The sequence below is a fragment of the Lactuca saligna genome, chromosome 7 (assembly GCF_052625555.1).
Source record: "Lactuca saligna cultivar CGN05327 chromosome 7, ASM5262555v1, whole genome shotgun sequence".
In the NCBI taxonomy this organism is placed as follows: domain Eukaryota; kingdom Viridiplantae; phylum Streptophyta; class Magnoliopsida; order Asterales; family Asteraceae; genus Lactuca; species Lactuca saligna.
Genome location: NC_136423.1, coordinates 74,195,221 through 74,210,046, shown reverse-complemented (window position 1 = coordinate 74,210,046; position 14,826 = coordinate 74,195,221). Strand labels below are relative to the sequence as shown.

Here is a 14,826-nt window from a genome sequence, read left to right as displayed (position 1 = left end):
GCATATGCTACGGTCCAGGTCGGATCTTTCGATCACGCAAAGGAGGCTACATATGTCTAACAGATGGAAAGAAAGAAAATAACCTTCTACAGACCTAGCTTATCGAAATTCCCCAGTCACCCCATCCAACCGGAATTAAGGACAAAGTCTGCACATCGAGGAAAAGTGAATCCACAGTTCTAGATACGGGTTATTTAATATGACCGGTAGATTCCCATGTATATCTCCCTACTCAACCTATCCGAACGTCGTGATGTCAGGCTAAACGGATCTAACTAGGTCAAAGTTTGTCAAGTCCTTAAATTCATTAGATTCGACTTTCCCTTGCCAAGTCCATTTAAAATCTATCATGCCTATCAGCGCATCAAGCACAGAGTGTAGACGATTGAATTTAGGTACGTTACGCATATTCATATTGCCCTTTATCACTTGCTAATTTTATTTCCCACCACAACACCTGCAAACAAGACTAACAACAACATTTATAATTTTCCAGATTTTTAATGTTTTTGAATTTTTTATTTACTTTTTTTTATTGTTTTTGGCTTTTTGATTATTTCTTCCCCTAAATTTGAGCATGGGTGAGAACTAAATAGAATAAAATAATATAAAAAATAAAAAATAGCATGCGCAAATTTAATCTACCCTACCAAAAAAAATAAAAAAATAAAATTGAAGAATTAAGAAAAAGAAAAATAAAAACTTAATCCTCAAAACGAATCATTTTTAGAAAACCCACAAGCACATCGAAGCGAGCTTTGTTAAATGGCTTTGTGAACAGATCCGCCACATTATTAGCAGTAGGGACCTGTTCCAGTCGGATTAGTGAACGCTCATAACAGTCACTGATAAAGTGAACTTTAATGTCGATGTGCTTGGTTTTAGAGTGTTGGACTGGATTTTTGGCAATTTGAATAGCGGCCTCATTATCACAATAAACAGGGGTTTCTAAATAATTCAAACCGTAATCCAACAGCTAATGTTGGATACAGATAACTTGAGAACAGCAGGCATTGCAGCAACGTATTCCGCCTCCGCTGTGGAAGTTAAGACGGTGTGTTGCTTCTTGCATTGCCATGAAACTAGTCTGTCACTTAGGTATTGACATCCTCCTGAGGTTGATTTCCTGTCAAGCTCACAGCCTCCATAATTACTGTCAGCAAAAGCATAAAGATCAAATTCAGAATTCTTCGGATAGCAAAGACCCAATTTTGGGCTCCCTTTGATATATCTAAAAATTCTTTTGACAGCAATACGATGTGAAAGTTTAGGATTAGCCTGATAACGTGCGAATTGACAAACTACAAACATGATGTCAGGTTGGCTTGCAGTAAGAAACATCAGCGATCCGATCATCAATCGATAGTGGGTCTGATCTACGGCTTCGTCATCAGGATTTGGAGTCAGAAGAGGTCGTTCAGCCATTGGTGTTGAATCAGAATTAGCATCGTAAAACCCGAACTTCTAAGGAATATCCTCCACATACTTGGCTTAATGTAGCAGGATTCCATTTGAATTCTCTTTAACCTGAAGCCCCAAAAACATGGTCATTTCTCCCAATAAACTCATTTCGAACCGCTTCTTCATTACACCTTCGAATTCTTTGCAGAGCTGCGGACTGGTCGACCCAAAGATAATCTCGCCAACGTAGATTTGCACAAGAATTTGATCATTGCCGACATGCTTGATAAACAAAGTCTGATCGATAATGCCACGAAAGTAGCCATGCTCGAGAAAATGCTTTGTTAGAGTTGCATACCACGCTTAAGGAGCTTGATGTAACCCATACAATGCCTTGCCCAACTTGTAGACATGATTAGGAAATTTTGAGTCAACGAACACAGGAGGTTGATCAACGTAGATTTCTTCCTTCACCTTGCCATACAAGAAGGTAGTCTTGACGTCCATTTGATACATAGTAAAGTTCATGTAATAATCATATGCTAGGAAGATACGAATGGCCTCCAAGCGAACTACTGGAGCATAAACTTCAGTGTAATCAAGACCCTCGACTTGTCGAAACCCGCAAACCACCAATTGAGCTTTATTTCACACAATAACCCTTTAAGCGTCCTGCTTATTGCGATAAACCCATCTTGTGTCAAGAGACTTCTTGCCCTTTGGTAACTCAACCAACTTCCAAACACCGAGCTTTTCAAATTGATCAGTTCCTCATGCATTGCATCTACCCAGTTGGGCTCATTCAGATCTATTTCAACATTTTTGGGCTCTATTTGAGAGATAAAGCAAGAGTAGAGACAAGTATAACATCTCCACTCTGACTTCTTGTTTTAACACCGTCGCCCAGCTGACCAATGATGTTATCGATCGGATGATCGCATTGAATCCTTGAAGGTATCTCTTGGCTGATATCATTGAGAGATATAGGAAAAGTGTGAATGTTGATACCTCCTTCATTTGCTGATTGAGCCACTCCATGTATAGACCCATTTTTCTAACGAACGGTGAATGCGGAAGAAAGATATCTCGAGATTAATCGTATTTTTGGAAGTATGAACATGAAGAACATAATATAAGTTCATAAAAAGAAGTAAGAACAAGAGAGAATAATCATAATATTGCATGAAGAACATGGTGGGAGAGAAACTCTCGCTAGGTGGGGAGAACCCACCACTTTCTCTCTCTAGAATTACATTTTGAGAATTGTAACTCTTCTAAGAAATGAGAAATGATCTAGCTTACTTAGGAAATAAATGACCAACTCTCCCTTTATATAGGAGGGAGAGTATTTACACCATAAATACAATAAAGGGAAAATACAACCTAATAATCACTCATTATTTGTGGAGCATTTACATGCCCCAACATTCTATCCCTAAATGCTTACAAATGATGAGAGATACAATAAGTGATACAAGGCTATAATACAGTAATCCGACTAGCAAGTGTGGTAATAAAATGAAATCAAGTGCTGAAATATCTCTGAAACTCCAAAGTGCTATGAAGTCTGAAACTGGCCATGAATCTCTGAAATGAAGGTCTTCGACTTCAAAGCACAACCAATGAAGCAGAAAAGATAAGATCCAAATCTTCAAACCAGTCATAATCACCCGAAGAAGGAGGTCACCATGAGCAAGTAGAAGATCCAATAAAAGAAACACTTCGTCTTCAAAAGTCTGAAAAACATCTCGAGTTCTCGAATCATAATACATCGAAATTCTTCAAAGAATAACCTGCTAAAAGTGTGAAGCATCCATAAAATGTTGTCCGGATGAAAAATAATGTGAGTCCAAAAACATGGTCTAGCGATGCCAAAAATTTGATCCATGGATCAAAAATAAGTGCCACGTCACATCGCCAAAATAATCTTCGTCTTCAACATATCACAAATCCAAACTCGTGAAACCATAAAATCTGAACTAGATGCGAACACAAAATCATCCTGTGGTAGAGTCCGAATAATAAATAATCTGAATCGGAAAACATCGAGTAATGCCAAAAATTTGATCCGTGAAGACCAAAAATAAGTGCCACATCGCATCACTAAATAAATAATCGTCTTCAGAAGTCTTCAAAAATCCAAACTCAAACAATAATAACCAAATCCGGATGATATTCTCTCCCTATTTTTTATAACCAATGACCGGATATCAAAAATCAACAAATCATCGGATGGAGAGTGTCGGATACTAAGAGCTAAGAGAAGCTCTCCCTAGATGTATGAAGGGTCTCGATAAGAAATGAGAAAGAGTAAAATAAATACTCTTGCGGTCATGAGAAAGCGGGTGACAGTTGCTGAAATTGTGGTGAGAAAATCTGTTGTGCCAAAAATATATCTAAATATCCAAACTGCGGTGCCGGAACACTTGAAGTGGTCTTCAATAGAGAATAAAGTTCACATGCTCAAGATACATGATTCGTCAACCAAAAATCAAGAGCGCCAAATCATAATATCCTACAAAGTGAAGAATGCGAAACAACTTTGTTGATCAATCGCTGTTGTGGTGCAAGCATCACAAAAAATAATATGAAATCCGACTGTGGTAGGAATATTCTTCCAATAATAATAACCGGCATGAAATGAATAACCAATGTGACAATCCGTGGGTAGGTGATGGAAAAAATTGGTGTTAAAAAAAATAATTGGTTTTAATAAAAAAAAAATTGGTTATACTAAAAAAATGGCTAAATAAAAAAATTGGTGTAAAAAAATAATTGGTTAAATAAAAAAAATGGCTGAAAAAAAATTAATTAAAAAAAATAATGTAGAGAAAAAACATCTGAATTAATTAAAAAAATCTAGAAAAAAAGGGGTTTAAAAAAAAAGAGGAAAGGAAAAAAAGGTGGAGGGAGGAAGGAGGGGGGAGGAGGAGAAGGGAGGGAAGGAAGGGGAAGGGGCTGAAGGAAAGAAGGAGGAAGGAGGGAGGAGGGGGCGAAGTCTGGAGAGAGGTGGAGAAGGGAGGAGGGAGGACTGTAGGTAGAAGGCTGCGGGTGAGAGAGGTGATTTGGGTGGGAGGTGGTTGCGGTAGGAGCTGGTCTTGGATGGAGCTGGTCAGGTGCGGATGCAAGGAATTGGTTGCAGTAGGCAAGAGACTTCGGATGCGAGCCGCAGTGCAGAAAGAGCCAAGCGATTGCGGAAGGCAAAGATCAGGTGACCGCGGTGCGAGGGCTTCGGTCCGAGGCTGCGGACCAAACCAGCAGGGATTCGAACCGAGAACAAGTGAGGCTTTTTGACTGCGGTTCTATGGCTGCTAACCAAGGCTGCGGATGAGACCTGCGAGGACCTCGGATCAAAGCATAAGAGGGGCTGCTGAGAGGCTTCTCAGGGGACTCCGGTAGGCAGTTTTTGGCTGCGGTTCGGGGGTCTGGAAGGGGCTGAACAGGTGACAAAAAATGCTCTTTTTTCATGAAAAATGGTACCGCAAAGGCCATTTATTCATATTTTAATAAGGGAATCTTTTTATAAAGCATTCTAAGTCAAAAGAGGGTCTTGGGAAGGCAAAAAGAGGAGTGTGCAGAGGGTTTTTAGGGACAAAATGTGATGGGATTGGACAATGTCACATGGTTTTTATCTTTTTGAGGGAGTAAATAGTGGGGTACTCTTTACCCAAAAGAGTAACAAGGACAATATGCTTTATGTAAACAACACATTACGTCCAAACAATTCAATTGAAGATCTACAGCAACTAAAATATGAGAATCAAGAGCTTCTTACCTCATAATGAGAAGAGTTGCTGGGAAAGAAAAAACTTCAAAAAGAAATGTTTTTCTCCATTTTCTTCAAGAAAAATAAACCCATTAAATTTGTGTCTTCTCGTTTCCAAGAAAATATAGCTCCTGGAACAATTTCTTCAACATTTTGGAGACCACAAAAATAATTTCTTCTCCCATTTTTGTACACTTCTTCAACAGAAAAGTAATTAGAACATGAAGAACATCAATTTTTCAGCAAAAATAGAACGATCAGCAGCAGCAACTTTTATTTTATTGAGATAGAATCACCCAAAAGATAGAACTAAGAAAGAACATCATAAAAAAATCCGGTTTGAAACCCGAAATTTTTTTCTTGCAGAAATATAGAAAAATCACAAGATAATAATCGAACGGGAGTCGTTCCCTTGAACTAATCGTGAGATCTTAAAGGTACGGCTCTGATACCAATTGTAAAGACCCATTTTTCTAACGAACGATGAATGCGAAAGAAAGATATCTCGAGATTAATCGTGTTTTTGGAAGTATGAACATGAAGAACATAATATGAGTTCATAAAAAGAAGTAAGAATAAGAGAGAATAATCATAATATTGCATGAAGAACATGGTGGGAGAGAAACTCTCCCTAGGTGGGGAGAACCCACCACTTTCTCTCTCTAGAATTACATTATGAAAATTGTAACTCTTCTAAGAAATGAGAAATGAGCTAGCTTACTTAGGAAATAAATGACCAACTCTCCATTTATATAGGATTGAGAGTATCTACACCATAAATACAATAAAGGGAAAATACAACCTAATAATCACTCATTATTTGTGGAGCATTTACATGCCCCAACACTCCAGAAGGCTCTGCAACAAACTGATTTGAGACAAGTTCAGGAAAAAGTAGTTCCATAAAGGTTGAAGAGGCTGCGGAAGCGTCATTAGGAATGAACTCTCTTTCCATAGGAGTAGATGGCGTTGCTTCAGCATCAGAAGTATCATTTTGGGCTAGAGATTTAGAACTATCATGTTGCACAGATGACTCCCCCTCTGGTATAGCAGAGGACTCCCCCTCAGGTATAGTAGAGGACTCCCCCTACGACGAAACCGGGAACTTTCCCTTGGATGACGAAGAGGATGCAGATGGAGGTCTGTAGACAACTTCTTCGTCTTCATCTTCAGAAATCTTCTTCAAACTAGAAACAGATCCAGATGAGCCACTCGAAGACACATTTATTGATTTGAACAGCGATGTGTAATCAAACAGCCAATCTGAACCTACTCTAGTGTCCGTCTTATTTTCTTCCAACCAACACAGGTCATAAGATTCCACAATCTGTTTTGTCTTCTTATTGTAGACTCTATAAGCAGTGCAAGCAGCATACCCTACGAAGTAATAGTCATCGGCCTTGGCATTAAACTGCGGGTTGGTATCTAAGTGAAGAAGGGTGCAAGGATAGCCAAATACATGGAAATAACTGACTGATGGCTTGTGATTATATAAAATTTCATACGGGCTTTTCATTTGAGCTTTGTGGATCAACACGTGATTCTAAACATAGCAGGCAGTGTTTATCGCCTCGGCCCAAAATAAAACTGGTGGTTTTGAATCACACAGCATCGTCCTTGCAGCGTCTTTTAATGTTTTGTTTCTCCTTTCAGCAACACCATTTTATTGGGGTGTGTGATTGAGTACAAAATTCTTGAACTCTATTCTGTTGTTGGTACAAAGTGCCTTCACTCGATTGTTAGTTTGGTTCTCAATTAATACTATGAATTTCTTAATCAACTCAGCAATTCCAGCTTTGTTGGATAGAAAGAAAACCCACGTAAATCCCGAGAAATCATCAATCACAACCACGCAATAAGAATTTATGTTGATGCTGAGAACATTTACTGGTCCAAACAAATCCATATGTAGCAATTGAAGCACCTAGCTAATTGAGTTGACCTGTTTTGGCAGGTGTGGTTTTCTATGATGCTTTCCTTGAGCACATGACACACACTTTTCGAACGTAATGAAGTCTTTGATGGGCAATCCATGGACCATCTCATTTTTCGCAAGACGATTCAAGTTCTTGGCATTAGCATGACCTAGTCTTCTGTGCCACAACATTGCAGTTTGTTCGGAGAGAAAAGGCACGTAACTTGTTCTGGAAGATTGCTATTCATATCAATGATATAGGCATTCCCATCCCTTTTAGATTTTACAAGAATCCACTCTTCTGGGATGACAAAGCCTGGATTGAGTATCGTGCATTCCTTATCATTGAAATGCGTAGAATAGCCCTTGTCATAGATCTGAGATACAGTTAACAGACTATGCTTCAGTTCAGGAGCAAAGTTAACATTATCGAAACTTAAAACCCCATTTGTGACAATTCCTCTTTGAGTGATCTTGCCACCTTCTCCACCCTCAAAGGAGATGTATCCCCCATTAAATGATTGAATGTTGTGCAATTGGGCGATATCTCCTGTCATATGTCGGGAACATCCGATGTCGACGAACCAGGGTCTGACGACATTCCCCCGCAACTGTCCCTGCAAAATGTGCGGGTTTAATTAGATTTGGGAACTCAAGTCATTATTTTCCTGGGTGGTCCCGATGCCTTTTCAGATTAATAATTTTCGGATTTTTCAGAGGACACGGAAGATGAATAGGAAGCCAGTTTGGGTAGCCATTGATAATTGGGTTTTCTAATAGTCCCGGGTGATTTTGAGATTGAATGTTTATCAGTTTGCTTGAGGCATGTGAGTTTTCTACCAGAGTTGGTTGAAGACTCCCTGCTGCTTCTTGACGAAACCGACCTTAGCTTAACCATGCTCGATTTTGGCAAACTTCCTGGGACTTTGTAATGAAAAACCTTTTTATGTTTTTGAAAAATGGCCCTTTTATACTCCGATGATCTTTCCAATCATCATTTCGTGAATGATTTATAGAGGACTTTCTAATTAAATACCTTCCTCTGAATTCGTTTTCCCCTCTTGGAAATTTGAAATGTACAAACATATGATTTTGACAGTTTCTAGCTATATGGCCACCAACTCCACAATTGAAACATATCTGTTTGTTATTGTTATAACTTGTACTACATTGATTATATTTGTTTTCCATACCAACACCCTTGCTTCTCTCACAAGAACATGAATGAGAATTAGGTTGTGAGGCAAGTGAGGGTACATTAGATGGGGAAAATTGTGAAACTGGTGGTTCTTCAAACTTATTATCACACATATCAGAATTGTCAACTAAATTGTTCAAAGTAGACACTTTCAAACCATTCAAAACAATAGAAACACCACCACAAAAAACATTGTCATTTGAAAGATCGGAAAAACTATTTTCTTTATTCAAAACTAAAACTTCAGGTTTAGACTCGGTTTTATTTTTCAGAAACAGATCCTTCAACTTTGTGCTTTGACTGATTCAAGGATTGATCTGCAGGAGAAGTAGAAATGTTAGTACTTTCAACATTAATAAATCCTCCCGAAACAAAACCAGATGGCTTGCCATAAACCATGAATGGTTCATTGGCAATCTATTCTTTGGACAAGGGCTTGTGCTGATATGAATGGTTGAAGGGAGGAGGCACTTGATTATAACCTAGACCCTTTGATTGATTTCTCTTAAATTGCATGCAGTGGTCTATCATATTTGCAACTACCTCACTCGAGACATCAGCGATTTTAAATTTTCCCTTTAAAGATTCAATTTTAGCCACTAGTTCAGCATTCTGTTTCATTACATAATCATAATTTTTGCATTTATTACTGTAGTCTTCATGAAGTCTCCTAAAGTCCTTTATTTTGGATTACAATTGGGCTTTAAGTGGTTTTTGACCTTTTCTGAGTTGGTAACCTTCATATCTAAGGTCTTCCACTTCCCTTTTTAGTGAATCATTAAGTTCACGGAGAATCTTAAGGCTTTCTACTTCACTACCTAATGTCTCAATCTTCTCATGCAGAATTTTAACATAATCAATACAGGATTGAGAGCATGATGGTAGACTTACCTCGATTGTAGTAGGTTCATGAGAAGAAGATACCATCAACGCAAACTGCAGCTCCATCATTTTGTCTTCAACTGCCACAATCTCTGTCGGAGCATCATCACAGACCTACGCCAGGTGGGCATTTTCAGGTCCAGACAAGTTTAGGGCCTGCATATGATCCTCCCAGTCGAATGACTGTGCAACCATAGCCTTCTCGTTGTTTATCTGAGCACCACTTCGATTGTTTCCAACTACAACGATTGTCCTATCATTATTTAATCTTCTGCTGGTTGTAGACAATCACGAGCAAAATGCCCTGGCTCGTGGCAGTTGAAACATTACGGATTTCCCTTGCTGAACCCAACTTTCTTGTCAGCACTCATCCCCCAGTTGTTCTTTCTAGTCTTTTTGGCAAGCTGTTTTGCCCTAAAAACTGCCATGGCAATTTTCCATGTAATATCCATCTTCTCAACGTCTTCAGGGTGAATCTAATCAAGATCGGCAAATGATAGTTGGGGTGGAAGATCTCCGGCTACGAGTGCATTGTAGCAATTAACAAGCCCTAAAGCAAGTGCAAGATTTTCATCAACCTCCTTTCCCCTTGAAGAAGAAGCCCCAGTTGAGGATAAAGTAGCTTGAGAAGCCACGAACGATTGATTCTGTGAAAAAGGCATGGCAGATGCAGAGGAAGCTGACGGAGTGGGAAAAGTCTGAATCTGAGCTTGCGGAGTAGTAAGTGATTGACCTGCAGAAAGAAAAGAAAAAGAAAAGGATGAAAGAGCATTGTTAGTAGAGATGCCAAGGTTTGCAGCTGAGTATGAGTTCACATGGTTGATCTCTCGCTACTTGTCATCAATATCACAAGCCTTGATGACAGCCATGACTTCAGCAAGAGTGAGACGGCTAAGATCCTTAGTCTTCTTGATGACAGCTACATTCATGTCCCAAGATTTTGGGAGAGCATTCAGTAGCTTCTTGTTTGTCTCTGACTTTGTATAGAAAATCCCAGCTACAGTCATTTCAGTATTGAGAGATGTGAACCGCTGCAGCTATGCTTCAAGAGTTTCTCCAGGAACATAGTTGAACATATTGAACCGTTGTCGCAGCATATCTTGGCGACTCTCCCGCATGTCTTCATTCCCCTCATAGACCTCAATTAGGGCTTCCCACAAAGCCTTAGCAGAGGTATACTCCCTGAAACCTTGAGCAGTATCTGGAGACAGGGCCATGGTCAAAGTGGCCAGAGCCTTTTCCTGCTCTTCAACTTTCTCGAAGTCTTCATCAGTGTAGTTTTCTATCTTCTTGTCAACCACTTGCCCTGCAACTGTAGTGGTTATTCTGACTGTATCTTTGATTATGCATTTCCAGATTTTGTAGTCTTTCATTTTTATGTATTTCTCAATTCTGTATTTCCATTCTGGGAAGCCTTCAGCGGATAAAAGTCTAGGAATCCGGGTGGTTGTGCCCATTACTGAATCCAGCTCGTGATGATTTGTTTGACTTTGAGAATCCATTATAATTTTTTTATTTAATTAATATGAGACAGAAATTAAATTAGTTATGATTAATTAAGCTTTTGGTCAAGAACAATTTACTACCGTAAACGATGTTTACGGTTAAGCAATAGATTACGACCGTAAACTCCGAGTTTACGGTCGAAAAAGGTTCATGGTATGAAGCTTACTGTCCAAGAGTAAACAGTTTTCGGTTGATGAATATTCCTTATTCACGGCTCAAGAATACGATTTTATGGTCCAAGAATCTTAAAGAGTTTGCGGCCGTAAACAGTGATTACGGCCGTAAGCTTAGGCCGAAAACTTGAATATTGCAGTCCTTCGACTAGACTAAAAACCCTTTTTGTAGTAATTTCGAACTTTAGTCTCAAATAAATGAAAAATTGCTCCAAGATCGACTGTAGAGTGTCTTTGACGCTGGCCTCGTTCTGATACCAATTGTAGGGTCCTGAGAATGGATCTTACCAGTGATCAATAGCAAACACAATCACAGAAACAAGAATAAAAGTAGAAAAGAAAAGAAATCAAGCTTGCACACGTTCTATTGTTGAAAACGTCTGGTACAACTCGATATACAACTGTGAACAATTTCGCATCAAGCTTGCGATACGACTATTATGAGTCTTTGGTCATGCTCTTCGAATTCACCAATCCCCTATATGTTTTTATGGCTCTCCTGAATCGAGTGTGTAAGCCCTACTTGAACAAATTTGTCATTTTATTCAACGATCATATTCCGGTATACTCACAAACCAAGGAAGAGAATGGGCAACATCCTTGAGTGAATTTCGGATAAGAGAGGTACACTTTTTTGGGCATGTGGTAAGAAGCAAAGGTATTCATGTTGACCTTCTAAGATTGAAGCAGTAAAGAATTAGGAAGTCCCCAAGACCCTAATAGAGGTTCGTCAATTTTTAGGACTAGCTAGCTATTATTGATGATTCATAGAAAATTTCTCTCAGATAGCCAAACCCTTCACAACATTGACTTGAAAGGAAGTAAAATTCATTTGGGGAGATTAATAGGAAACAACTTTCCAAAAGTTGAAGGAAATGTTGGGTAGTGCACCAATACTATCCCTTCCAGAAGGTACTGATGATTTCATAATATATTCAGATGCTTCGCATTAGCGGTTGGGATATGTATTGATGCAAAGTGAGAAGGCCATAACATACGCCTCACAACAACTCAAGCTGCAGGAGAACAACTAACCACCACCCACAACTTAAAGTTGGGAGTGGTAGTTTTTGCCCTGAAAATTTGGCGTCATTACCTTTATGAAACAAAGTGTATAGTATACACATACCACAAAAGTCTACATCCCAGCTTCAATAAAAAAGATCTCAATATGTGACAAAGGAGATGGTTAGAGTTGCTAAATGACTATGATTGTGAGATTCATTATTATCCAGAAAAGGCTAATGTCGTAGCTAATGCCTTGAGCCGTAAAGAATGAGTTAAATCTCGTAGAGTCAAACCACTTACAATGACTATTCAGTCTAACCTAATCTCGTAGATTAGAACCGCTCAACTTAAGGCTTTAACGGAAGAAAATGTTAAAAAAGAAGGCCTCAGGTGAGAATCAACTAAAGATTAAGGATTATGGAATGAGATTTTTCATGAACTGAATATCGGTCTTGAAATTTGGAGAGGTCAAGGAAATATTTTTAAATGAGGCCCATAGGACTAAATATTCCATCCATCCTAGAGTAGGAAAGATGTATCTGGATCTAAAATCTCTTTATTGGTGGCTAAACGTGAAGGCTGAAATCGCAACCTACATAGGTAAATGCCTAACATGTTCCAAGGTCAAGGTCGAACATCAACGGCCCTCCGGATTATTGCAACAACCAGAGATACCCAATTTGAAGTGTGAGCAGATCGCAATGGACTTTGTGACCAAATTGCCAAACATTACTATTGGTTACGACACAATTTGGGTAGTTGTCGATAGATTGGCCATGTCTGTTCAACTTATACCAATAAAAGAGACGAATAAGATGGAGAAGATGACCAAAATGTAACTTATAGAGATCTTCAGATTGCATGGAGTACCCTTATCTATTATCTCTTAAAGAGATAGTAGATTTAACTCCTGCTTCTGGAAAACTTTGTAAAAGTCCATTGGTACTCGCCTGGATATGAGTACAGTATACCATCCTTAAACCATTGGCCAAAGCGAAACGACCATCCAAACGTTGGAAGACATGCTCAGAGTATGTATGAAGGATTACAGAAATTCGTGGGATACTCACCTTCCTTTGTTTGAGTTCTAATATAATAATATCTATCGCACGAGCATTAAAGCAGCACCATTCGTGACTCTATACAGCCGAAAATGTCGATCTTCCATTTGTTGGGTAGAAGTTGGCGATACCAAACTAGCCAAGAGATTCATAGGGAATACCCTACGGACATGCCTATAGATTATCCACGAGACTACTAAAAAGATAATACAAATACAAGAGCGTATGAAGGCAATACATGGTCGTCAGAAGAGCTACGTTGATGTAAGGCGCAAAGCCCTCGAGTTCCAAGTCGGAGATAAGGTGATTCTTAACATATCTCATTGGAAAGCAGTTATAAGATTCAGAATGTGGGGAAAACAAAATATGAGGAACATAGGACCATTTGAAATCCTTGACATGATAGGCCTAATTGCTTATCAACTTAGGTTACCCCAAGAGCATAATAACCTACATGATGTCTTCCATGTGTCTAATCTGAAAAAGTGGCTTTCTGACTATACACTTGTCATTCAGCTTGAAGAAATTCAGATTAACCCTGAAGTGAACTCCATCGAAAAGCCAGTCAAAATGATAAATAGAGAGGTTAAATTACTCAAGCAGACTCAGATTCTCATTGTTAAGGTGCGATGGAAGTCTAAGTGAGGACCAGAGAACACATGGGTAGTGCATTAATGAGATGTTATTATTCATCCTTAGCCTAATTAAATTCAGCTACCCTGAACCTATAATCGTTAATCTTGCGATATCCAGAAAGATATGTATAGATCTATATGGGGATTGACACCCCCACTTGCGGTTGCTAGTTACAATGCCGACATGATAACTTTCCTTGTTATTTAAGAAACTATTCGACGTCTGATGAAGCATCGTACAGGGAAATTATTAGTCTACAACTTCGATTATGGGGGCTCATAGTAATACATTACAATCACCTTAGAGATCCGACTACCTTGAGGGATGCCTTCAAGTAGTAAATAAAATACGTTTGGACTAATAGAATAACCTAAAATTAAAGATAGTAAGATAGGAATGGTAAAATATTCTACAAAGATAGTAAGAGAGGAATGATAAAATATCCTATAAAGATAAAATAACTTAAGTTCGGTAAGTTATCTCAACAGAGATAAAAAGGTTTTTGCTAAAAAGAAAAAAGATTATTAAAATAAAATCAAATAAAGTAGAAAACTATAAAACTTGTGAACTCACCAACATTATGTTGACGCTTTCAAAATACATATATTCTAAAGGAGATAAGTTTGGAGGATAGTCGTGTAGAGGAGGATCTCATCAAGGAAGTTTGTTGGATTTTATTTATGTTTGTTTTTCTTTTCTAGTTATGTTCGGAAGGTGTGCTTGATCTATTACACAACGTAATCCCATATCATTTATAATAAATAAAAGTATCATTTGTGTTATATTCTGTGTAATGTTAGTATATCTGTGTGCCTCGATCTAATGTTGATACATCGCACAACCCGACAGTTTCACCGCCGGCCGGGGGTGTGATAGTTTTTATTGTAGAATTGTTGATTTATTGAGAGAAAAAAGAGAGGCCGTGAGAGTTTGAATAGAAAATGAAGACCACAAATTTTGATATGTGTGAGGGTGACATTTGTGTTCAAAGAGAGATTTGACTACAAAGTGAGTTTCAAAAAATAAGGTTATAAAACAAGTCTTAATTAGTTAAGAGGAAAATTGAAGCTCACTAGCAAAGATGAATTATTGAAGAATTACACACTGCTAGCGCCTATTTCTCACGATGTGAGATCTAACATTCATGTTGTGTGGTAGTTTTTCTTGCAACTTTGAATTCAATTTCTTCATACTTATGTCATGAGTCTTCTAGTCTCACGACATGAGATTTCAGAGATTGCTATTTTTCCTGTTTCTTTCGACTTAACAATGTGGCGTAT

The 14,826-nt window shown here is 38.5% G+C and overlaps 1 protein-coding gene across 1 annotated transcript; it reads left to right on the top strand.

Moving 5' to 3' along the window:
- The first annotated feature begins 13,135 nt into the window (after nucleotides 1–13,135).
- Nucleotides 13,136–13,555, top strand: LOC145007060 (uncharacterized). The gene has a single exon (XM_078966062.1). The coding sequence runs from the start codon at nucleotides 13,136–13,138 to the stop codon at nucleotides 13,553–13,555; it is 420 nt and encodes a 139-aa protein (XP_078822188.1).
- The last annotated feature ends 1,271 nt before the right edge of the window (nucleotides 13,556–14,826 follow it).